This window comes from Pan troglodytes, chromosome X, assembly GCF_028858775.2.
Source record: "Pan troglodytes isolate AG18354 chromosome X, NHGRI_mPanTro3-v2.0_pri, whole genome shotgun sequence".
Taxonomy (NCBI): Eukaryota; Metazoa; Chordata; class Mammalia; order Primates; family Hominidae; genus Pan; species Pan troglodytes.
Genome location: NC_072421.2, coordinates 13,058,248 through 13,083,530, shown reverse-complemented (window position 1 = coordinate 13,083,530; position 25,283 = coordinate 13,058,248). Strand labels below are relative to the sequence as shown.

At 38.4% G+C, this 25,283-nt stretch overlaps 1 protein-coding gene across 7 annotated transcripts in view; it reads right to left on the bottom strand.

Moving 5' to 3' along the window:
• Positions 1–25,283, bottom strand: part of FRMPD4 (FERM and PDZ domain containing 4) — an 836,494-nt gene that overhangs the window by 218,131 nt on the left and 593,080 nt on the right. For all 7 annotated transcript variants that reach the window (XM_054676434.1, XM_054676435.2, XM_016943101.4 and 4 more), the window contains one exon: positions 5,499–5,615. In XM_054676434.1, the coding sequence (XP_054532409.1) occupies positions 5,499–5,615 (117 nt within the window). The remainder of the gene's footprint in view (positions 1–5,498; positions 5,616–25,283) is intronic.

The following is a 25,283-nucleotide window of genomic DNA, read 5'->3' as shown; positions in this document are numbered from 1 at the left end:
TGAGGCAAACTGCCTGTTTTCTAACATATTGCTAGTTATTAACTCTTCGGATGCTTATACACCTCACAGAATAACAGAGTAACCTATCACCAAGAGATTTCTCTTATTTCCTTCATGGGCACAACTGTTAATTTCCACAAGGACCTGCAGCATTTTATTAGCAGAGACAAAAGATAACAACTTGTGTAATCTCTCAGATCAATTTGTCCTTTGTTGGGTGTGTATTAAAACGTAGGCTTGATAAAGTAGGAAATTGGTGTCTGCTCCAAATATAAAAATATCACAGGGTATGATGGGCACAACCACAATATCCACATCCCAACTTTACACCTTAACTCTTCTTGACATTTAAAAAACTTTTTAGAGGAGAAAAAGTTTAAGGGAATTCACCACAGAGTAACAGATAAAGGGACTCCACAGAATAACAGTAAAAGTCTCATGAAATCTTGTAGTAAAAATCAAGAAAAAAATATCCAAAGAATAGCCCTAGAACTACCAAATAGTATCTGAAGATAACCTATTAGACTGGGTAAATACTTTGGGGCTCACACAGAAGAATGAGGTAAGGCTTTTCTATTTCTAATTTCCATGATGACAGAATCCTATCATGTTGACTTGACTGTCTTCTGCTGTGGTTGATAAGAAAGGGCATACAAATTACTTGTATTTATTCAGATTATTATTTTCTATAGATAGATAAGCCAAAAATACATTTTACATTGACCATGGAATAGATTGGCAGATGGGAATGACTAAACTACTCCCAAGTTGAGCCAAGCCCATACTGCAGAACAAAGTGGAAGTTTCCACATCTCATTACTAATCTCTACTCTTCAGGATTCAGAGTTGAATTATTCTGCATTAAGGAGATAGTAACTCAGTTTAATTGCCCACTGTGGGAATTGCTGGTAGAATAATAGAACAGCATGTCTTGTCCAATCCTCATACAGGGCTACTTTTTGTGTACACAGGATGAAGGTGGCCAGGAAGCCAGCAGGCCAACAAGAAAAAGCCTCTTAAATTGATAACTTGAAAAATCAGGCCATGTGCTTCGGAACTGACCCTCCAGTCTCCTCTCCAACCCCCATCTCTATCCCCAGACTCTAACTTGGCTCATCATAATAATCTATTTTGCCAGCTAGTATTTTAATATTTATTTTGCTCATGTTTTAATTTTTTCCTGTAATTTACAAAACCAAAGTTCCAGATTTATGAATCATGTTACTTTGCATTAACTCTCCCTACCTTTGCAGTCAAACAAGCATATTTTTACCCAATTTAACTAAAAAATGGTGTTCCTCATTCTCTGACTTTTAAACATGTATTTTTAAAATACCTTATCTTGTGTTATCCAAACCAGAACACTTTGAGAGCAAAAGGAGGTGCTGTCTGTAATTACTTCAGAATGATACCCATAAACCAGGACTCTCCTGGGTGAATGTGATTGTATAGTCACTCATCTATAGTCTATATCTGTATCTAATCATCTATACCCATATCCATATCTATAGCTCTATCATCTATACCTATAGTCTATATCCATCTATGTATCTATACCCATCTATCTCTGTATTAATACTTACGTCAATGTCTATATTCTCTATCATCTATATGTATGTCCACATCTATATCTATTTTTATATCTGTATCTATGATTGGATCTATAATATATCTACATCCCTCTCCATCTATACCTACATCTAAAGTTATTATTAATTGATGCTGTTATTGTAACAATCACCTTAGAGTATCTCACTTTCTCTGTTTCTTTTCATTTCTCTTTCCCTTCATCTCTCCCTCTTTTATCCATTTCTCATTGGGACTCCCTCTCCCATGACTCTTTCCTTTTCCTTGTAGTTTCTTTCGTTCCATCTCTCTTCCTCCCTTCCCCTGCTCTGCTCTCTCTTAACTGGTAATAGTAAGGAACTGAGAAATTTTAAATTTGCATCTATCATATTTCTTAAACAATGTTTTCTGTTCCTTAAAACTGCATTTCATATTTCCCCAAGAATATCAACAAAAGTTGTTCCTTCTCATAGGCTGAGTCTCAGTTTTACCATCCAGAAAAATGGAGTTAATCATTTCTGTGTTCAAGCCAAATAAATGAGATCATGTGTTGACAAGTGCTTTACAGCAGCAACCATAGCTGTTCATTAGAATTACCTGGGGAGCTCCTGAAACTCACTATTTCCAGGCTCAATCCCAGACCCAGGCATCAGGATTTTTTACTGATCCTCAGTCTATTCCAATGTGTGGCCAAGGTTGAGAACCATTAGTTTGCAGCCTATACGGTATTATAAAAACATATATTAGCATGTGTTTATTGCATCCTTCATTTAACCCCGTGAATCAGTAACTCTATAGATAACAGGTTACCCAGCCCTACCCTAAATAATTGGGTATGGAAGAGGGAAGATGAAACTTGAGCACATTTTGAACTCTCCTGGGCCATGTTCTGAAAGACTCATTATGTTAGAATTATCTCATTATTTAGTTGTTAGACTCTAACTTTGAACACATAAAAGCCAACTTCCTCCCATAGCTTTGTCTGTCACTTGGAATACTTGCACCTCCATCAAAAACAATTGTCTGATGGGGGTTATTTACATCCTAAGACGAGATAAAAAAAAAGAAAACATCTAAATTTCTCTTTCAAAAAATATGCAAGAGAGTGAAAAATTCAATGCAAAGGTGCTAATTATCAACCATAGATTAATTTTCAAATTGTACCTTTAACTTCTAAAACTAATGAGTACAGAAATATTCCACACTGCAAACCTGGGCTCCCGAGAACTCTGATAATTAGAATACCTCTTTGTAATAAACATTACCTAGTAAGTAAAAAAAAAAAAAAAAAACAAGGAAAGAAAAAGAATGATTGTCATTATTTATAAAACTCATTAGTGATAAAGAACAAACACTTTCCGAAGAAATACTGTTCTTGACATCTTAAAACTTTCTCTGAGAGGACTGTAGAAACTTACTTTTCAAGTAAAATGAAACCACATGGATTTGGAAAAATAACACTGGTGACTTTGGTTTTAAAACTTGCCATTTAGTAATCAGTGCAGGTTTCTCTATTAAGCTGCTGATTTGCTCTTATGTTTTAACAGTGGGCATTAGGCCAGTGTAAATGTTAAACTGACACCCAGGCTGGCTCTTAAAAATGTCAGTGATGCTAATGGTAATGCATGAAGGCAGAGCTAGCTGACGTTCCCAGAACCTCTAACCAGTTGGCCTCAGTTTGGGTTTCTACCTATTGATCGAATGACCTGGAATGTATGGGAACCCAAATCCAACCAGGGGAAAAGAAACACCTGTTTTAATCAGAGAAGTCTGATGCATACCTTCATAAACCCATCATCCATATCTTTTAAAAATTATATTTCTTCAGCCCAAAATTTTTATTGTTTTGAGTCAAAGCATCTAGTTCACCTTAACTGAGCCAATTGCACACAGTCATAGCCATGTTACAAAATAGATGGTACAATATAATATTAAAAAATACTGTCTTCCTAGCAGCCTAAGGGACTTGGACAAACGGTATGAAATTATGAATTCAAAATCTGGGGTTTGAGCCAAACTATTGGCCTTTCTTCTAATCTTTGAGGTTTCTGGGAGGCCCTGCTCCCACTGCCATTTCTATGATAGTATCTCTGTGAGCATATCCTTAGGAAAGCCTTGGAAAGCCAGGGGGCCACTTTCCAGTCATGTTCAAGGGCATACTGGATCTTCCTGGGATGGACCCAGGAGTTAAGTACGTCAGAAAGAAACTGTGCTCTGAAGGGGTGGGAGTCCTGTCCCCTGTGCAGCAATTCTAGGGAAGGAGAGAGATTTGGGCTTCAGAGACTGAGAAACTGTCCACAACACTCACATGTGTTGTCCCTGTTGCTACTTTCCAACAATCCTCACTTGTATGTGGTGGTGCGCGGGGGTTGGTACAAAAGACCAAATCCCCTAGAAACAATCTTGGCAGATATTTTTTATAAAAATGACCCCTCACCTCATGGTGATCCGGTGTTTGGCTAGTCAGTCCATAATCAACTTGGCTGGAACAAAGAATGTAGCATGTGGTTGTGAAATAATTTTTTTTTCTGGCCTCCAATCTCTCCTCTATTATAATCAGGATAGAACCAACCACACTTCCTGATTTCAAATCTGTTTCATGAATTTCTTATAATTAAGGATATTTTGCTCAGGTTGGAGAAAAAGGGCAGTATGGACCCTTGCCATTTTGAGAAATAGAAATGCTCTTTTCACAAAACTGCAAACAAACAAACAAACAAACAAACAAAAAAACACTCTGCAGCCACTCCAGAAAACAGTTTGGTGGTTCCTCAAAAAGTTAAACACAGCCTTTAATTTTGACCCAACAATTCCATATGTTTCAGCAACTCCACGCCTAGGTATGTGTCTAGAAGATGTGAAAGCAGGGACTCAAATTGATGCTTGTACACCGATGTTCATAACAATACCAGTAACAATAGACAAAAGGTGGAAACAACCCAAATGTCCATTAACAGATGAATGAATAAACAAAATGTGGCCTATCCACACAAGGGAACATTAAAAAGGAAAAATAAAAAAAGGAAAAACTTCTGACATGTGCTACAGCATAGATGAGCCTGAAAACATTATGCTAAGTGAAAGAAGTCAGTGACAAAAGGACAGAAAATATATAAATTTCACTTGTATGAGGTCCCTAGAGCAGATAAACTTATGGAGACAGAAAGTAGAATAGATGTCACCAGGGGGTAAGGGGAGGGAGGAACTGGCAATTATTGTTTAATGGGTACAAAGATTCTTTCGGGTATCATGAAAAAGTTCTGGAAATGGATAGTAGCGAATGGTTGCACAACATTGTGGATGTACTTAATGCCACTGAATCGTACACCTAAAACTGGTTAAAATGGTAAATTTCATGTTATCTTTCTCTCTTTTTCTCTCTCTCTCTATACCACAATTAACAAAAAACCAGAGCACCACAAAAATCCAAAACCTAAGCCAACGTTAGTGTGAGAAATTTACAATAAAACAGATAATGTACATAATCCTTTTAGCTGATTTTTAAAAAATTACAGATGAGAAAGTAGCATTCCTGTCTTGACCACTCCTAGAAAACCTTGTAAATGAAATTCTTGCATGTCCAACTTCGGTTGTTAATCTCAGACAATGAATACAACTTGGCCTAATATTTAACGGTGGAAACTTTTGCTCTGAGCCAGGCTTACCATGCTACACAGTGACTTGTCATTCGAAGATGGTGCCTGTCGAAGAATGAAGCAACCCAACATCACAATATATAGAAATATAAATGTATAGAAATAAATATATAAATATATAGAAATATAAGCAGCTGGCTTAAGAGATCCAGCTGCTTTAGTAATGGCCTCCAAATGCCTATGAGTGCCTAATTTAAGTATGTTCATTCTCATAAACAAAGATAAAGAAGTCCATTGGCCAAGGATTCTATTGTTCATGCCATCTGTTTAACCTACTTGATGAAGTAGTCTCGCCCATCTCGGTTTGCCGTCATCTCCCATCCATAGGGCGGCACCTGGCTCAAGCCCCAGGTTCCTGAGGGAGGCGGCCAGCCTGAAGACTTCGTCCTGTGGCTGGAAAAGAAAAAAAAAAAGCATCATTACACCTGACTCCTGAACATTCCTTCTGAGACAAACTCTGGAAGGAGAATGTGACTTGCTCCTCTTAGATTGGGCAAACCCCCAATTTACGTTGCAACAAAAATCGACACATTATCTTTTACAATTTCTAGTTTATAACTTCAATTCAATTCAGCAGCAAAATGAAAGGGTAGGTTCTGGAGAATTTTCTAGGTGCCTGCCTTTCCAAGATCAAGAAGAAAGAGGAAGTAACTCCATGTGACAAGCAGTAGCAATGGGCAGCCTTGTAGTCACAGTCTGTAACCAGAGGCCTGAGCCCAGTTTCTGAAGCATCACTGAATCCTGGCTAAGCCTCCTCAGCCCAGGACCTGCAGAAATTCCTCCTTGCCCTCATGAATGCCCAAGACTTCCTCAGACCTTAACCATACTTCGGAAGGAAGTAAATGATGCTATTTTAGGATGGCTCAACATCCCTCATCACTTGGTCCTTTCACTCCAGATGAAGTTACTCACTGCATAGCCTGTAAAAGCCTTTGGGTGGTTCCAAATCCCAGGCTGGCACCACCAAAGCTGGTGGCAGGGAGCAGTGATGATGCTTTCAGGGACTCACAGTCTCAGCTACCCGTGAGCCCTTTGCAAAGAGGAAACAGCACCCCCTGCAGTCAGATGACCGCAGAGCAGGCACCCTTCCCCCAGCGTGGTGCCCACCCAGGCTATAGTGAGTGTGGCAGGGGCTAACACAGCTGGGCACTCTCGCACTAGGTGCACCCTGAACAACCTCATGTGGTGGCTCTTCCACAGCAAACATCCAAAGCAGGGGTCTCGGCCTTTCAGACTTTTAATTCCCCAGGATACTGGGCAACTCATCCCTCCCCAGCCCAGCCCTTCCAACACCTCTCAAGTGAAACAAGCCCATTTCCTGCATGTTTTCTGCAGATGAACTATTTTGCATAATTTTAACCACCTCCATTCCTTTTTCTTAACTTCCTTTCCATTTTCCTACAGCCTTCATAAAGGATGTAGGAACAGTTTTTCTGTTGGAAAAAAAGTGTTCACAAATTTAATACTGGTCTGGTAAATGTAGAATGCCACCATAGGATTATTTGTGGCCCACTGACTACTAAAAGACATGGCAAGCATTTTATTCCTCTTCTTTGCACAAAAGTCAGCAGTGGCAATTTCCTCTGGTGGTTTTTTTTTTTTTTAATGTGCTGCTTCCCTGCAGTGAGAGAACACATGAATTTGCTACCCTGAGGTACTATTAAAACAACAACAAAAAACACACGCAAAACCAAAAAAACCCACCAATTTCTCTACACTAGTAGAGAATGCATTTGAATGCTTTCTAAGGTGGTATCAAGAAAACAAGTACTTACAGGTATGAACACAGTCTATTCTATTAAAAATGTTTCCAAAAGCAATAGTACATTTAGAAATGGCACAAAGAATATCCTTGTGAGTGAAAGGAGGCCTATGTAGAGAATGCAACAATTTATTCTGGCTTACTCAATTATGTACGGTGTCAGAAAGTTTATCTTCCCCAGAGGAGGCTAACTTATTAAAAACAAATAAACTGTCTTTCCTTTCCTTTCCTTTTCCTTTTCCTTTCCTTTCCATTCTTCTTCCCCTCCATGAAATCTTAATCACTAAAGGAAAGACACAGGCTTCCTAATATAATTTACATGTAAAATATAGCATTATAATAACGAGTTGGAGGAAGGCTGAATTTTATTATAAACTACATTTTCCTGTACAGTATGTTCAGGAAGCAGCTAACAACCATTTAGCAAGATGTTTTCAAATAAAGCCTCTTGTCATAAAATACCAAATGAAGTGCCAATACTGGAAAACTCTACAAATGCAAATCAACTGAATCTAGCTCAAGGAGTATCCCCTGATACAAAACAAATAATTGAATAATTAAGATCAAACATGGCTACATGTCTGTTAATGTGTTGACAAAAAAAAACATGGATCTGAAAGGCCTTAGTATGATTTAGCAAATTAAAAGTGCAAGTAGAAAAAAAAAAACACCCTTTGTAAGTATTTATCTACAACAACCTTGAGAAAAGTTAACGACACAGGTTGTAATTGCAGAGGGATTTGGCTCCGGTTCCTATGCAGTGTGATGACTACAAGTCCAGTCCTGACAACGGCCAGTATGAGGATTTCAGGCAGTCATAATCCAGGGTTTTATGTACTTCCCAAATTGAGCTGAAAAGAAGCACCTGGCAGCACTTGTTAAATATACAGATTACCAGGTCCCAGAAATGATGATTATGATTCAGTAGGTGTGCATTAGAACAAGAAATCCATGAGTAGGTGTGAATGCATTGAAACAAGTAATTCAGATGATTCTTGTCTTCAGGTAGGGTTGCCAGATTTAGCCAAAAAGCAAAGCCAAACAAAAATATCCACTTAAATTGAATTTCAAATAAACAATGAATAATTTTTAGTATAAATGTTAGTATAATTTTATTGTAATATATAGGATATACTTATACCAAAAAGTAATGTTATTATTTATTGAAAATTTAAATTGAAGTAGGCATTCTGTATTTTTTAACTGGTAACCATGGGGTTTGGGAAATACTAGTTCTTGCTACCCCAAGCTTAGGCTGAGATCTGGTAGCATGGGTACTACCTTGTGGTTTGTTAGAAATGCAGAATCTGCATTTTCTTGAGATCCCTATGGAATTTATATACCCTGGAAAGTTTGTGAGGCGTCACCCAAATCAGTGGTTTCCAGTGTGATGCCTTACTGCACGTCGGAATCCCCCATGGAGGAACTTGTAAACTACAGATGCCTGGAACCAAAGCCAAGCCACTGAGTCCGAATATCTGGGGATAGGGCCTAGGCATTGGTATTTTATACTACCAAGGTCAGCCAAAGTGGCGACCCACTGCTCCACGTAACTCTACCTTTTTTTTTTATTATTGTTATTTTTTATTTTTAGTTGACAAGGTAGGAGAGGAAGGGTGTGGTGATCAAGAGCAGATATGCTGGAGCAGAGAGTTTGAGAAGCATAGTCCCAGGAGCAGCAATAGCGGCATCACCTGGGAATTTGAGATGTAAATTTTGGGGCACCACCCAAGACCTACTGAATCCAAAACTCTGGGGTGATGGGGGTGACCCAGCAATCTGTGTTTAACAAGCTTCCACACAATGCTGATGCCCACTCAAGTTTGAGAAACACTGGGTTAGAACCAGACTCTCTTCAATCCAGGCTCTGCCGTTTATTTTCCACGACCTTGAACAAGTTACTTCATCTCCCTAACCCCCTCAGTTCCAGCTACTCCTTGGTAAAATGATGACAATAGGACCCATTGGGAGAATACTAAGTGAATTTTGTAAAGCACTCAGTATGTGCTATAAAGTCTTTGCTAAATAACTATAATATAGGATTTTGGGTGGTTTTGCAAGTATGAATGGCTTTAATCCATCCTCAGAACAGAAAGACAGTGAAAGGCTTGGTCATCTATTCTTCTCCATTCTGGCAAGAGCAGGGCAAGAAGGGTCTTAACCAAGCAGTCACACCTTCCCAGAATGTCAGAAGGTGATGAGTTCAGCCATTCTCAAGGCAGAAGGAAACATCAGAAAGTTTTTTACCAGAAATCCCAGCTGTGTGATCCTGGGTGCACAGTGTCCATTTCCACCGGGCTCAGGCAAGGCCTTGAGAGTTCTTGCAATTCTGATGTCCTGTGACTTCTATCTGAGAGCATGGCTGTGTGAACCACTTTCAAACGCTTAGCTCAGCCTTAAAAATAGCGACCTACATTGGCAGGGCTATTTAAGTCACTTCAGAAACTCCCAGCGACTGACTGAACTGGTTTGTAACTTTGTGCTTTACCCATCTATTGTTTGCAACAGATTGAAACCTTCCTGGACAAAAAATGTCTTCATACTTGATAGGAAATGAGAGCAGCTATGAATGGTACAGACAAAGTTGTGGAACGATTTGTATTGCAACCATTAGTGGAAGCAACCCATGGTTTCCTCCTGCGTTCATGCCTCTAAGTCCTGGACAATATCTCGATGGCCAGCTCGCCCTAGGAGAAGGCAGGCTTTCAGGAGCCACCTGGAGGCCTCTTTGGTATTTGAGTTTCCTTAGAAACATGGCAGTATCAGAAAAAGGGATGCCGTAGGGGAGAAGGAATGTGAGGTCAGGTTCCAAAGTCCTGAGTCAGATTCAAATTCTGCCACTTACTAGATTTGTGACCCTGTGCAATTTACTCTAAACTCTCTGTACCTTGTTTTCATCACCTGTAAAGTAGAATTATTCTAACTCACTGTTTTTCATCTGGGGTGATTTTGCCCCCAAGGGACACTTAGCAACATCTGGAGATTTTTGGTGGTCACAACTGAGGGGAGGAGGAGACTAGGTATATTGCTAAACATCCTACAATACATAGGACAGCCCCTCAAAAGATAGAACTATCTGGCCAAAATGGCAATACAGCCAAGATGAAAAAACCCTGCTTAGCTCATAGGACTGTTACAAGAAGATAATGTAATTAATGCACAATTCTTAGTATAGTACCTGGTATATAGCAGGTTCTCAATAAACTTTAGTTGAATAAAACATAAAACCAAGCATTCTCAAGGTTTCTGCTTAGAGTCTAATAGTGATAAATACAACATATCTTTATATCAGAGGGAAAGAGTTCAAATACCAGGTTTGCCACTTAACAGGTTGGCTTTTCTGGGTTTTAGTTTTATGTGTAAAATGGAAATAATAACAACTAGCTCACAGTGATGTTATGCAGATAAATGAGATACATAAAGCTCTAAAGTACAATGCTTGACTCATTTAGAATAGTCTCATCAAATGGTACATTGTGTTGTAAGCAGTAATGGTCATACTAATAAGAGTAGCACGCAGCATTTCTAAGGATGTAACTGCTTAGGATACTCACAGGCCTGCCTCAGCACGCAACAGGCGCCTGCATTATTATTTCCCTTTCAAAGATGAAGAAACTGAGACACAGAAAGGGTGTATAACTAGCCTAATAGGGACAGCAATCTACTGAGCCCTGAGACTTTCTACTCCAAACTCCATATTACTTACACCGTGCCACAAATAAGTGTGATAACAACTTACCAGCTTTCTTATGTATCTGGTAATATTTTGGACAGGTAGCCAGGAATAAGCTGCATCCCTTGAGACTTGGTGTTGAGGAATGCATTATCTTCATTTCAGATATGGGAAAACCAAAACTAAAGCTCTATGCATTCGGTCATTCATCGGTGACATTGCATGATACTATACAGGTCTAACAAAATAAAACACGATCCAGAATTTTATCATTCTTATCTTTGTGGACTCACAAAGATTATTTTCAGACTAACCCAAGGTTATATAGCATTCTCATTTAGCTTGCTGTAAATGGTGGTTGGATTATAGAACCCCAAACCCTACAGATACCTCAAGGTATCCTAAGATAGTATTTTACATTTGCAAGCAGATGGTATTCAAGGTATGTTTTGGGTTGACATGCAATGTGGGTTAAGGTAAGGAAGTGGAGAGGTGTGAGGAAAATGAATGATAATAGATGGTTCTGGATGAATTTAACAAGCTCCAAGTTTTGAAGACAGCCATGTTTCTTTTGTGCCCAGCTTGATATGTCACATTGGGGTTACTAGAGGGTCCCTGGCATGACCCTCAGGGAGAAACTGTCCTGTACAGTTTCTTGCCCCCATGAATCAGTAAGGAACCGGCTAACCAGGTCTTTTCATTCCATTTATTCGTGCTGTAGACACACAGATAGGTCCTGAATTAGGCTGCTTTCTCTTCTCCCTCAGAACATAACTTTCTCCATTAAATCAAGCTTCAGTACAGTAGTCAAAGTATTTTGATCTCATACAACAGGTAGCAGCTTTTCATTCTACTGTTCCTTATTAGCAGGTTTTGGCACAGGTACATGTGAGGAAAGCTACATTAATAGCCTGAAAATAACTTCAAAGCCCCACAGATAGAAGTAAAAATCATCCCACCAACTATTTTTAAGATGTCACTTTTGTTATGACAAGGAGGACAGGAAAACATAGTAAAGGGGGAAAAGCACACAGTTAAAAACTACTTTAAATATTAATGCCAAGCCTCATGAAAGCAGATGCTCAAAAATATATTCATTACAAAATCATTTTAATCAAGAAGAAATGTATTATTAATCAAGAGTTTCACTATGGTAAAAGACATTTGACTGTATATTTTAACAACCAAATTGAAATACTTTTCTGATTATTTTCATCTGATTCATTACATGATTTACCAACCCACACAATAAAATTAATTATGTAGTTATACATCTATGATTTTCAGCACAAGCCTCTCACAGCTTGTTGAGTTAGTTATGTTTCTTAATTAGTTATCAGGGAGAATTATTAGGATAATTAAATCTGGGTTAACTGGTCTTCTTCCAAAAGTTTCTACTTACAAAGTTCAGCCTCACTTTGTGAACAATCCAGTGACAGAATCCAGATGTCTTCAGGGTCTGAGGCCATGTATCTATAGAGTCCCCAGACATCACATGCAGGGGTTGCCATTAAAGTTACATGCAGCCCTGCCTCGAATTGGACATTTGAATTTTGTACTGTGCATTTGCATCTCTTAGTTCACTGAATTCTCCAACTCTGTAAATGTGGAAGGACAATATAATTAGCATGATATTGTTGAGGAGATAGCATAGTAGAATGGCTAAGATTCATTGCTCAGAGAGGCATCACAGAGCTAAATGTGAGAACCGTCAACAGGTCAAGTCTTGAGCTCCTTCTGCTAGAATGCTGTTGTACCTGTTCATGAGTTTGTAGCTGTTATTATGCTTCCCAAGCATATGATGCCAGGTGGTAGGCTGGGCACTCACCCTTGAGGGGATGGACAATGTCCTTACCTTTCTATCAGTATTACTCAGACTAGTGCCAGGCACATGATAGATGTTCAAATGGGAATTGAATTAATAAATGAATCCAAGCTACATGATGATACTGGCACAGGATGTTAGGATTAAAATTGTGGTTCTCTGCCTTTGAGTGGGTAAGAATACATGTGTGTTGAAATGCCATTTGTTGAATAACTGCTGTCAGGCACTGTTCTAGGCACTTTCACAGATTCTTTCTTTTTAATCCTTAGAACAGCTCAACAAGAGGGGTTGTTTGCTACTATGTCAGCTCATCCAATAATGGAATAGCATTCAGACATTAAACCAAAGTTGTAGATGAAGACCGACTGCCATAGGATGTAGTTAAATGAACAAAGTTGGTTACAAAAAGGGTGTGCACCGTGTGATCCACCTTGTAAAAAAATCTGTGTGCATAGGCAAGAAAAACAGTCTGGAAGAATGGGTACACTGTGGTTAAATCTGGGTTGTGAGATTAAGGTGGTTTTTTAAATTCTTGCGTATTTAAATTTTGTGTATTTTATATTGTGTATTTAAATTTTGTGTATTTTTATTTCCTATAGTGAATATATATTACTTTCATACTTAGGATTTTATTTTAAACAAATGAAACTAGAAAACGGTTATGATTCCATGTGGATTCTTGGTGGAATCACTGGAGAAATTGTAGAGAGGAAGTACTGAAGGTGTGAAAACATACAGTGCTGGTGTGGCTCTAGGGAAACACATTGCCATATATTGCCCAGAGTGCATTTTGGCAATCCCTGATAGAGGGCAATTTAGCAACCTCTATCCAGACTGAAAGTGAGCATACACTTTGTCCTAAGTGTTCATCAGTATAAAACATGGCACAACCACACAAAGGAATACTATGCAGCTGTAAAAAGAAGGAATGAGGAAATTCTTTATGTACTGATTTGGGAAGACTCTGCAGATACATTAAAATAAAAAAAATCAATATGCAGAAATACGTACAACCTGCTACTACTTGTGTAAAATCAGGGAAGAATAAAGTAGAAAAAACGGCCAAACCATGGAGTCTAGATTCAGACAGAGCTGCATTTGAACACTGATGCCACCTCATAGCATCTGTGTGAGCTTAACCAGGTTCCTTATCCTTGTCCAAACATCAGCTTTCTCCTCTGAAAACTAGGACTAATACCAACCATCCTGTTGAATTGTTGTAAGGACTGTATGACATAGGTGATCAAAAGCTGCTATCATTATTACTTGCACACATTCTTTAATGCATATAACAAATATTGATTGAATGCCTAGTTTGTACCACACGCTGTTCTAGGCGCTTGGAATGCATCAGTGAACAGAATAGACAAAACCAGATTTATTGACACGTACAATAAACACCAATGATCACCTAACTTAGACTTTTTTCTTCTAGCCTAGCATCTACAATGGTTTGAGCGTGTCCCCCAAAGTTCACATGTTGGAAACTTGATCCCCAATGCAGTGGTATTGGGAGGTGATGGGACCTTTAAGAGGTGTTTAAGTCATGAGGGCTCCACCCTCATGAATGAATTAATGCTGTTATCGTGGGAATGGTTTATTATAAAAGGGGGAGTTTGGCCCCAGAACTATGAGAGGTAAATTTTGCAAGTTTCCATGGTCAGTCTCGTACTGCATATAGCAACCCTATACTATACAGTTCCCGCTGTGTGGGATAGAATGTAGTCTGAGAGCTCTATTTCTCTTTTTCAAGCATCCAGTGCCCTCATGACATTACATTTGCTCATTCACTCATTCAAAACGTTTCATTGAGGACTCTTGTATCAGTCCTTTTGTAGGACTAGAGCTGTGACAAGCAGATAGGGTGCTTGCTTTCCTGGACACTTATGGGACTTATAACATTGTTGAAGAAGGCAGGCATCATGGCTCACTCAACCTGGACGTTGTCCTGGCTCTGGGTTGTCCCCTGAATCCTGAGCTTTAATTGAAACTTCTCAGTTAGGAGTTCATGCTGGGAAATTCAGGAGAGAGGGAAATCTTCCTTACATTCCTCAAACTATCCCACACAGACAACAATTTAACCCATACCAATCATTAAATGCTTTTTCTTGCTTCATTTAGGACCCAGTGTGTTGCCTTTAGCGGTAATATGGAACCTGTATATTGCTCTCAGGACCCACCAAATGCATCATGTCATAGAACTTGACAGTGATTACAGAGTTAATGAAACACAGCATTGTTGAATCTGCCAAATGGCCTAATCTAATTTTCAAATGTGTTGTTAAAACACTTTTGCAAACACTCATCATTTTAAGAGATAACATTCATCTTCACATTTCACTTATTTATGGATGACTCATAACCTAATACTGCTACTCACCAAGCTTAGCCAAATCCAACTGGCTTCCCTTGAACATGTATACGAAATATTCAAACATTTTCCGATTTAGCTATTCATTGTGAAGATTATATTCTCACTGTTTGTTGGGGACATGGACATGTATTTTAATTATTTTTGAATTTTATGGGTTAACATATATTTATCTAGACTGTAGTTTACTTAATCTTCTTGACTTTGCCTAAAAACTTAGAATCCTAAAAGTATATCTATTTAATAATTATCTCCCATTCCATTAAGTTCTTAAATTCTTTCTGAGTAAGAAAACCAAAATATTTCCTAAAAACTATTCTGAGGAGGCTAAGTTCTAAGTCTACCATTGATAGTAGGGATCAGCAAATTTATGTAAAGAGCCAGATATACTAAATATTTTCAGATTCATGAGTCATAAGCTCTTTGTACCAACTATTCAACTCCACCATTGTATCAAAAGTAGCCATAGACAATATGGAAACTAATGGACATGGCTGTGTTCCAACAAAACTTCATTTACAAAAACAAATCCACATGTGGCCTTCGAGCCATAGTTTGCTGACCTCTGATTTATAGTGTCACCTTGAGAAAGTCATTTATTTTCTGCCCTTCTATTTTCTTATTTTTAGAATGAAGGGGCTAGACTACATGATTTCAGAAGTCCCTTCAAGCTCCAAAATGTTCACCTCGGTTGACTAACCAGGTTTCTTTCCCAAAGGCCATAATCTTCAACAGGACTGGAAGAGACTCTGATACACAAATTGTGCAAAACTTTTTTTTCACTGAAGTAACAGTTCACCACTCAGGGAAAATGAAAAAAAAATTCTATTTTCCATAGCATTTGACCCAAAGATAGAACATTATAGTTCAACCCATCACGTGCCTGCATATTTATGGGGAGTTTTAAATCTCTGAACCATTGATCTTGTCTTGTAAATAGGGCCACTATTTGGATGAATGGTATTTCAAATATGCAGTATGCTGGCAGTCCAAAACAATAATGGAAAAACTCACTCTAGTGGCTGCTTTCCAAAATTCAAATCAAGATTCTTTGGGGCTTGTGGAAACAGTATCACAAGCTGATATTTAAAGGTTTTCAAATGTGATGTTGTAAGATAGCTTTACTATCAAGTGGTATGATATCTAATAATGTCCACCATTGTTTTAGCCTTACTCACATTTTTTTAAACTACCAAAGGCTGGTAGTTTTCCAAGCTAAAGTGCCTATTTTCTATCAAAAACATGTTTGAGTTTGGCTTGCTATCTCAGTGTCTGCTGGAGACCCTTTCTTTACTGCTGAATTATAATCCCTAAAGAGCAGGTGTTTATAGTAAACCTGCTGACATAATTAAGAAGGTAAGATGGAAAGTTACAGCCCACTTAGGTAGACCTAAATGCACTGGTGCTAAAATATGTTGTCTGGCTTCCTTCCCCAGAGTTAGAATGCATTTGCAATATTTTTAATGGGTTATATATAATGTAAACAAAACACATAAACCTAGTGTACTTTATTTTTATCTAATTCTAGGAAGATTTCTGGTGGCTTTTCTTTTAAAATTGTTTAATGAAGAGATTCACAGCTTTGTTCCTGCATTTATTTACATGACTGTTGTCTCTCCCCATCCCAACCCTGAATTCATCATGCAGTTCCATGGTATCCCATAATTTTCTGAAGCTATTAATATAGAAGGAACAAATGTGTATTTGAAGTGTAGAAATTGAAATGATTCTTTTTAATACTCCCAGCTTAGATGTTAAAGGAAAATATATAATTTCACTAGATTTCTCAGTATCTATACATCTCCAAGGTCATCAAAAATGTGTAAGAATAGAAAGTGCACCAAGCCTCATAGGGCATACAAACATATACACTTGAAAATAGATATTTATCACTCAGGGCCTCCCTACTACTCTTTTCTTTCTCCTTCTCGGCTCTTCTCTCTTCTCTTCTTCCTTTTCTTTTTTTGTCTTTAAACAACTGCAAACATTGTAGTTAGAAAAGATATAAATAAGGATAATGTGGGGACTTTCCAGTAGTGATGGAAACCAATTTGCAGATACTTCCCATCCAATATCACTCTGCACTTATTTATTTTTGTTTTGTTCATACAGAAACCCTTTTATTGAGCACAATTTTATGAGTAGAACTGTGACAGACACAGATGACAAGTCCCCGCCCTGAAAGGAATGAACAACCTAATACAAAGTAGAGAGAGAGGAAGAGGTAGTGTTGAGTATGAGCTGAAAATATGACCATCATGCCTCCTTGCTGCATATAGGGAAAACAGATTTATGGTTTATGTCTTTAGAAAATCTCTAAGAGCTGGTGCTTACCTCAAACTCTGGAGGTGAAAGAGAAGGCCCACATTCTTTTATAACTTTCATAGTTTCCCATTCTGGTCTCACATTTCCATAACAATTTCAATAACAATTATATTTATTATGACATTTATAATAAAAAATCTATAGCAAGGTAAGTGATGCTGTTAGTAACCATATTAGGGTTTCTTAGTTTTCATCCATCATTCCCAGCTTCCATTTGGAGTTCATTGATATTTTTTCAATCCATCTGCTCCAATGATAGGCATGTTATCACTGAACACAGAGAAAGATCCAGAAATTCCTTGCCCTAACCCACATAATAGGCTCAAGTGAGCCCTGCTACCTTTTCATGTCCAAACATAATCATTTTATGAATCAGGACAAAAACCATCATATATTTTCCTGAGATGTGTTATGAAGAGGAAATGAGTTGAAAACACTAAGAAGACAATAAGCTCTCAATATTTCTATATCATGGAATAATGATTTCCACAGTACGGAAGACATTTATTTACAAAGAGCACAGAGTTACAAATTGTGGGAAACAGCTATATTGTAACCATGTATGACTTGCTAAGTTTAGACAAGTTCTCAAAATCTTCTCCAGCTGACAATGATAATGTATCTGCAACTGTGAATGTTTCCAGGAAGGAGATTTTAGCAGCTAGCTGTTACATTTATTAGAAAAGTGCAGAAAAGCCTTTCATAATGAAAAGTGCCCCTTATAGCAGGGCCTCTCCAACTTTAGTATGCATAAGAATCACCTGAGCATCTTGTTAAAATGCAGGTTCTGTTTCCGTAGGCCTAGAGTGGGGCTCAGGATTCAGCATTTTTAATGGGCTCCCAGGTGGTGTTGAAGCTGCTGGCTCAGGGAGCGCAGTCTGAGCATAGTCTCCCAAGGTCAGTGTCAGGTAAGGAGTGGATGCTGACTTCCATCCTGGCAAATCTCTGCCAGCCCCTTATACATTCCTGAAACAGGATGTTAACTATCCCTGTTGGAGATTTCAACCTGGGGCTCCCTGGCCTGGCAGGGATTTGCCAAGATGGAAGTTGGTACCCATTCATTACCTGATACTGATCTTGGGAGACCCAGGTCAAGGCAAGAGAGTTAATGAGCACTGGTTTGACAATAGATAGCAACACAAAACAAAATATAGCTCCTGAACAAAACATGCACTTCACATTAATAGTCATCTCTGATTTTTTTTTTTTAATTTTGAGAAAGAATCTCCCTCTGTTACCCAGGTTGGAGTGCAATGGCGCCATCTTGGTTCACTGCAACCTCCACCTCCTGGGTTCAAGCGATTCTCATGCCTCAGCCTCCTGAGTAGCTGGGATTACAGGTGCATGCCACCATGCCTGGCTAATTTTTGTATTTTTAGTAGAGATGTGGTTTTGCAATGTTGGCCAGGCTGGTCTCAAACTCCTGGTCTTGATCTCAGATTTTTATACACGAGCATGGTGACCGCCAATGAAATTAAGCTCTAATTTATTTCCTTCTAACATTAACGGAGAGCCTCCCTTGTAGTCTAGGATTCCCTTCTCTGTGCAGACTCCTGGGTTAAGCATTTATTTAAGAAGGTCTATCAGCATCCACAACTCTGCATACAATACAAAAGACATAGCTTGTCCTTAATCTTTGGTTATGGCTTTGGTTCTTTAGCAAATCAGATTGAAACCTCTGGGAAACTTCCCTTGAAGCCCCTACCTTATTCTTCCCCAAAAAGATTCATTGAGCCTATATCATATCTTGGAACTCATCTAAACTCAGTAGGAATGCAAAATGATCACTTGGCCCCACTATTTGAAGAACATATACAAAAGTTGATGACAGAAAACTATTATACACACAATAATTTGAGAACAACCAAGAATAAACTAGATTGCAAATAGATATCCCTACAGAAATATTACACATCCTGTTAGAATCACTTCTTGTACTACTTCCTTCACAAAGGCTTGACTCTCACATCCAATAATGGCATCTCCTCCCTCCACTCTCCACATCAGTGCCCAGCAAACTACATCCGGTGGCCTTGGCCCAGTGTCCACTTGTTTAAGTATCATCTATGGCTGCTTTCACACAAAAACAGCAGAATTGAGCAGTGTGACAGAGACTGTATGGCTTTCAAAGCCTAAAATATTTACCATCTGGACCTTTACAGAAGAAGTTTGCCAACCCCTGCTGTCGAGTAGTAAGTACCTGCCTCACAGCACTTCAATTGCATCTTATATTACAGTCAACAATAGATACATACATAGGTAGGTAGAGAAATTAAATGACTGATTTATCTCCAGGGCCACCATTTGCACAACTCCATGTGGCTTCATTTACTGTGTTATAAGTTATACTAGTTATCTTACGAGGTTCTGAGCCTCCTTACTCATTTGAGTTAAGTCATGTGCCACCAGTTTAGGGATTTGTCTAAACTTGGAGCTCAATAAACAGGGTTGAATGAAACTGAACTCTAGAGGTTTTTCTAGGGCATAACTGAAGCCATTATATTGAGGACAGTGAAATTACCGAGAGCAAGAAGCAAACATCTGATTATACCTGTAACTAAATGAGCAGAAACCAAATGGTGCTTTTGGCAGCAAAACAAAAGTGTCTCTGACAGCCATTTTGTTTGACAGGGATTTTGCAAGAGGCTCCATAATGAACTGCAGCCATAAAATACTTGATATTAGCACAACCAATCCTTGGTGAATCTTTACTGCAGCAGAGATAAAGAGCACAGTCTCTGTGCTTTCCAGTGCATACAACCCAATGGCACAGCCATTGGCATGCTGGTTTATGGGCTGTGTATTTCTCCTTCTGCTCCAGCAATGCCATTCATCTGGTATTTTACAGTCTTAGCTGGGCTCTAAAGACCCAGCAGGAAAAAGAGGCAGTAATTGCATTTTGTAAGCAATTAATTTTTTTCTTTCTTTAAAAATTTCCTCCTTTATATGTGTATCTTTTAAAGAATGGAATAAAAAGATATATCTTCTGTCATTGCCTCTAGAAGGGAGACTAAGTCAAATCCTTTCCTTTACAATGGACGATCATATTCATCCATTGTATATTCTAATGCTCAGCATTTCATTCACTTACTGTCATTATACCAGCCCTGCAAATTCCATTCTTTTGCAATTGTGAGTCCCGTAAGCCCGTACACGTCCTACTAGTTGTTAATTTCATAGAAGAAATGTTAAATTTACTTAAAGTTAATACTTAGGGATATAGTATTGTCTTTCACTTGATTTTCCCCAGTAAAAAAAAACTAAAATTTTTAATTTTTTCCATACCTAGATTCTATATAAGAAGTTTGTACATAAATTTAGAGGGTGTTTTAAAAACTTAGAAACAATTTGGATAAAAATGACTAATAAGTGTGATGCTTAAAATTAATTTACTTGACTTCAGCATGGGTTCACAAAATAATACAGTAAAACTTCTGCATTTTGTGAATGATCTTTCCTAATAACAGCCTAAAATTTATAAAATTCCCCTAATGCACACAAAAAGAACCACGGTTTCATGAAGGATTAGAATATAATATACTAATAAAAGGTCTCCATTCTATATCCAAATGCCATTCTAGCATAACAAGAAACTATAACAAGAACTCCTACTTTGTTTATAGAAGATGATGAGGTATGAATGATACATACAGGCTAAATTGGGATCCATAAAGTTTTGATGATTTTAATACTTAACTTTGTTGTCTCCGTTTCTCCATGTTGAATGGCAAAAACTGAGAACTCCAACCCAATATAACCTACAGCCCCTCTAGAGTAAATGACATTGGCTACCCATCCTTTAAAATGCTGACCTCCCTTATGAAGCTTCTGTGCTATAGCCCAATTCACAGTGGGATCTCTGAATTCCTATAGTTTTTACCACCTTACACCTCCACTTCGTTGTCTGTAGACATCTTAAATTCAACACATCCAAAACTGAACTCATGTTCGTTCCCCCAAACCTACTCCTCTGCCTAACTTCCTCATCTTTATAAATGGCCACCCTGTTCTTCAAGAGAGGCCACAATGAATTCCATGCATTTTCTGCAAGATACTGCCTTCTTTAACCTTAGAGTGTTTCAGCTTGCTGGTCTCTCAGGCCTAGATTTCTCCAACTCTTTCTTCTCCATTCATTCTGCCAACTAACAACTTATTATTCTGGTTTAATTGTTCATCCTCCAAGAAACTTTCTGTCAACTTGCTCTGCTCAATATGGTAGCCACTCATCACAGGTAGTTACTGAACACTGGAAATGTGGCAAGTATGAATTGAGATGTGCTGTAAATCTGAAATACACAGCAGATTTCCAAGGCTTAGTAGGAAGAAAAAAATATAAAAAGTCTCAATATTTTTGATAAATTGATTACATATTGAAATAATATTTTAGACACGTTGGGTTAAGCAAAACATATTAAAAGAAAAATTTAGCAGTTTGTTTTTGTTTTTAAAATATGGCTACCAGAAAATTTAAAATAACATACATGGTTCATGTTATAATTTTATTGGACCGTGCTCTTCTATACCCTTGGGGCAAAGTCAGGTGCTCTTCCCACAGATTTCTTTACAACCCCCATTCCTTTTGCTAATTTGCCTGGTGACTTTTCTATCAGTTCTAGGCTCTGTTAGCTGACTTAACTAGGGATCACATCCATATCTGAGGCACAGTAGGCACTCACATATATTTGTTAAATGAACACAAGAACTACATTAAGAATCAGGAAGTCAGCTCATCTCCCTAAGCCACAGTTAATGTGGAGGTTAAACTGGGCTGTCTCTACCAGCCCTTCTAGTTTCATTGACTGTAAATATCTAACTTGGACATTTAAATGAGTCTCTTCTTCCGCATCAGGTTTACAGTTCTTTCAGGGTGAAACAAATGTTTTATATTTTCCTTGTTAGTTTCCTCAGGGCTCTGTGAATACAGCTGGCTCTTAGCAACATAGGGTTAAACTGCACATGTCCACTTATACACAGATTTTGTTCTGCCTCTGCCACCCCTGAGACAGCAAGACCAACCCCTCCTCTTCCTCTTCCTGCTTAACCTATTCAACGTGAAGACGATAAGGATGAAGAATTTTATGATGATTCACTTCTACTTAATGAATAGCAAATAAATTTTCTCTTCCTTATGATTATCCAATAACACTTTATTTTATTTTTTTTTGAGATGTAGTCTTGCTCTGTCACCCAGGCTGGAGTGCAGTGGCGCAATCTCGGCTCACTGCCAGCTCCGCCTCCCGGGTTCACGCCAATTCTGCTGTCTCAGTCTCCCCAGCAGCTGGGACTACAGGTGTACGCCACCACACCCGGTTAATTTTTTTGTATTTTTAGTAGAGACGGGCTTTCACCATGTTAGCCAGGATGGTCTAGATCTCCTGACCTCATGATTCACCTGCCTCAGCCTCCCAAAGTGCTGGGATTACAGGCATTAGCCACCGCGCCGGGCCCCAATAACACTTTCTTTTCTCTAGCTTACTTTATTCTAAGAAGAATCTGGTATATAATACATGAAACAGACAAAATATGTGTTAACCCACTCTTTACAGTTATCAGTAAGGCTTCTGGTCAACAGTAGGCCGTTCATAGTTGAGTTTTGGTGAGTCATGAAAGTCAGCACCCCTAACCCCTGAGTTGTTCAAGGGTCAATTGTACTTAAAAGTCATCATCTAGTCAACAAATGGTAAGCTAAAAGTATTTGCTTACATGTTTTACAGGGTGGGTCTGATGTGGGAGAATAAGTATTTGACTTAGTTGGACACTTCGTAAAATAGGTACAAATGTGGAAACTCTTTACTAGGAGGGGAAAAGCTAAAGGCAGGTGTGGGGGCCTAGATGGGAGAGTGGGGAAGTAGAGGGAGTGGTGGCTATGAATCCTGACAATAGAAAAGCTGGCCACAGCAGGGCTGGCAAGCTCCCTAAAGCAGTTGGGTAAATGCCTCACATGCCACATCACTGGGAAGCTTCCAATGAACCAGTATCCAGGAATGACTGTTCCAGAAACACATCCTCCCTTTCTTCCTCCAGGCAATAAGAAGGAAGCAAGAAGGGCTGGCCCAAAGGTATTGGGTATTACTACCTGAGTTGACTCTCTACCTCCTTAACAGTGTGTCAAGACCCCAAGTCACCTATTCTGTGGATCTCAAGATGCTTCTGGTAGAAAAAAGTCAATCCTAATTTATATTCACAACAAACAAGTGCAAAACTGATCAACTGCTAAGTTTATTTAGGGAAAATATCCATACCAAAGTTCATGTTTGTTCTTAGGCTACTTTTTGTTTTAACTCAAAAATAATCTTAGACAGTATGAAATTATTTCTATCTATCTCTGAGCAAATAGAAACGCGATCGTCCAATCCATCAACATTTGCAGGCAAACAGTCTATGTTAGCTCCACTGCTGTGATAAATGTTTCCCATGTGGACTCTTGAAATAATTAAGACCATTTGCCTTATCCACAGAAATGCATGCCATTCATCAGCTATGATGCACAAGACAACCTGGTCCAGGCCAATCTCATTTTAGTGAAAAGAGGGAGTACTCTGAAAGTGGCTTTGTCTAGAGCACAGGTGAATGCATTGAAAAGGAAGGGCATTGTGTACAAGAAACATAAACATTTTTAATAGGCTCAGAAATTCATAATTACTATTTATATTCCACATGCATTTCTCCCAGTGATATCCAATATTTTAGGATAGAAAAATCTCTCCTAGGAGAGAAAAGAGGCAAAAATGCAAAGACCTATTGGAAATTTTGCTTTTTTTTTTTTTTTCATTTCTTTTCATTGCTGTAGTGTCTGCCTGAAGCTTCTATTCTGGAACTTCTCTGATCACCCCTGGAGAATTCAGCATTTTAACTCTCAAAGGTTTTGTTGTGTTTTTCTTCTTAACCACCACCAGCCTTCCTCTGATTCTGGGATTTTGGCCATGTGTCCTTGGATCCAATCTCTGTTTATATAATTGTTCTCATTTTCTTCTTGCAATTACTTTTCCTTCTTTTCCTATTTTTTAAAATCTCACCTTTCATTCCATTTCTTTTTCATCTCTCACCCTCGGAAAATTTCTCTTTCTGGCAGGCTCTTCTTGTTCTCTTTGGCAGTATTTCACAGAGGCACAGATAGTCATAATGATCAAAATGTACACTTGCAGAGGGAGCCTTAATCTCCCAAGGAGATTAGGCTACTCTGCAGACATTATCTCATCAATCTCCCCTAGCCTCTGCAAAGGAGGGACCCATTTCCTAGTAGAGACACCACCCCAGAGGGTAAAGTTAGCTGCATCCTGAGACTTAAAAAGAACTAGGAACAGGCCTGGTGTAGTGGCTCATGCCTATAATCCCAATACTTTGGGAGGCCAAGGTGGGAGGATCACTTGAGCCCAGGAGTTTGAGACGAGCCTGGGCAACACAGTGGGACCTTATCTCTACAAAAAATAAAAAAAAATTAGCCAGGCATGGCGCAACTGTAGTGCTAGCTACTTTGGAGGCCAAGGTGGGAAGATCGCTTGAGCTTAGGAGGTCAAGGCTGCAGTGAGCCATGATTGTGCCACTGCACTCCAGCCTGAGTAACATAGTGAGACCCTGTCTCAAAATATATATATATATATAATATATACATATATATATGTATATATGTATATATATACGTATATACATATATACACACATATATACATATATATGTGTATATATATACATATATATGTATATATGTGTGTATATATGTATATATGTGTGTATATATGTATATATATGTGTATATATGTATATGTATATGTGTGTGTGTGTATATACATATATACAGACTGTTGCTCATTTATATCACAATAGGTCCAGGCTGTTATATTTTACTTCTCCTATTCCTTTCTTCTGGACCTCATCCTTAATTTTTTACCAAACACAAAAGGATGGCTCTTATCCCTTGAGAGTAATTCCTTCATATAAATATACTTTTAAATCTGCCACTGTCCCATGTTGAAGAGGCATAAAGGGGAAAAATCATAAATTTGGTTTATGCTTTATTTTCAAGTTTACTCTCTGTTTCATATGCTTTATTGGTTCCTTGGAGAATTCTGCAACTGTTTCCCTTTTTCCAATCCTGTGTTATTAAC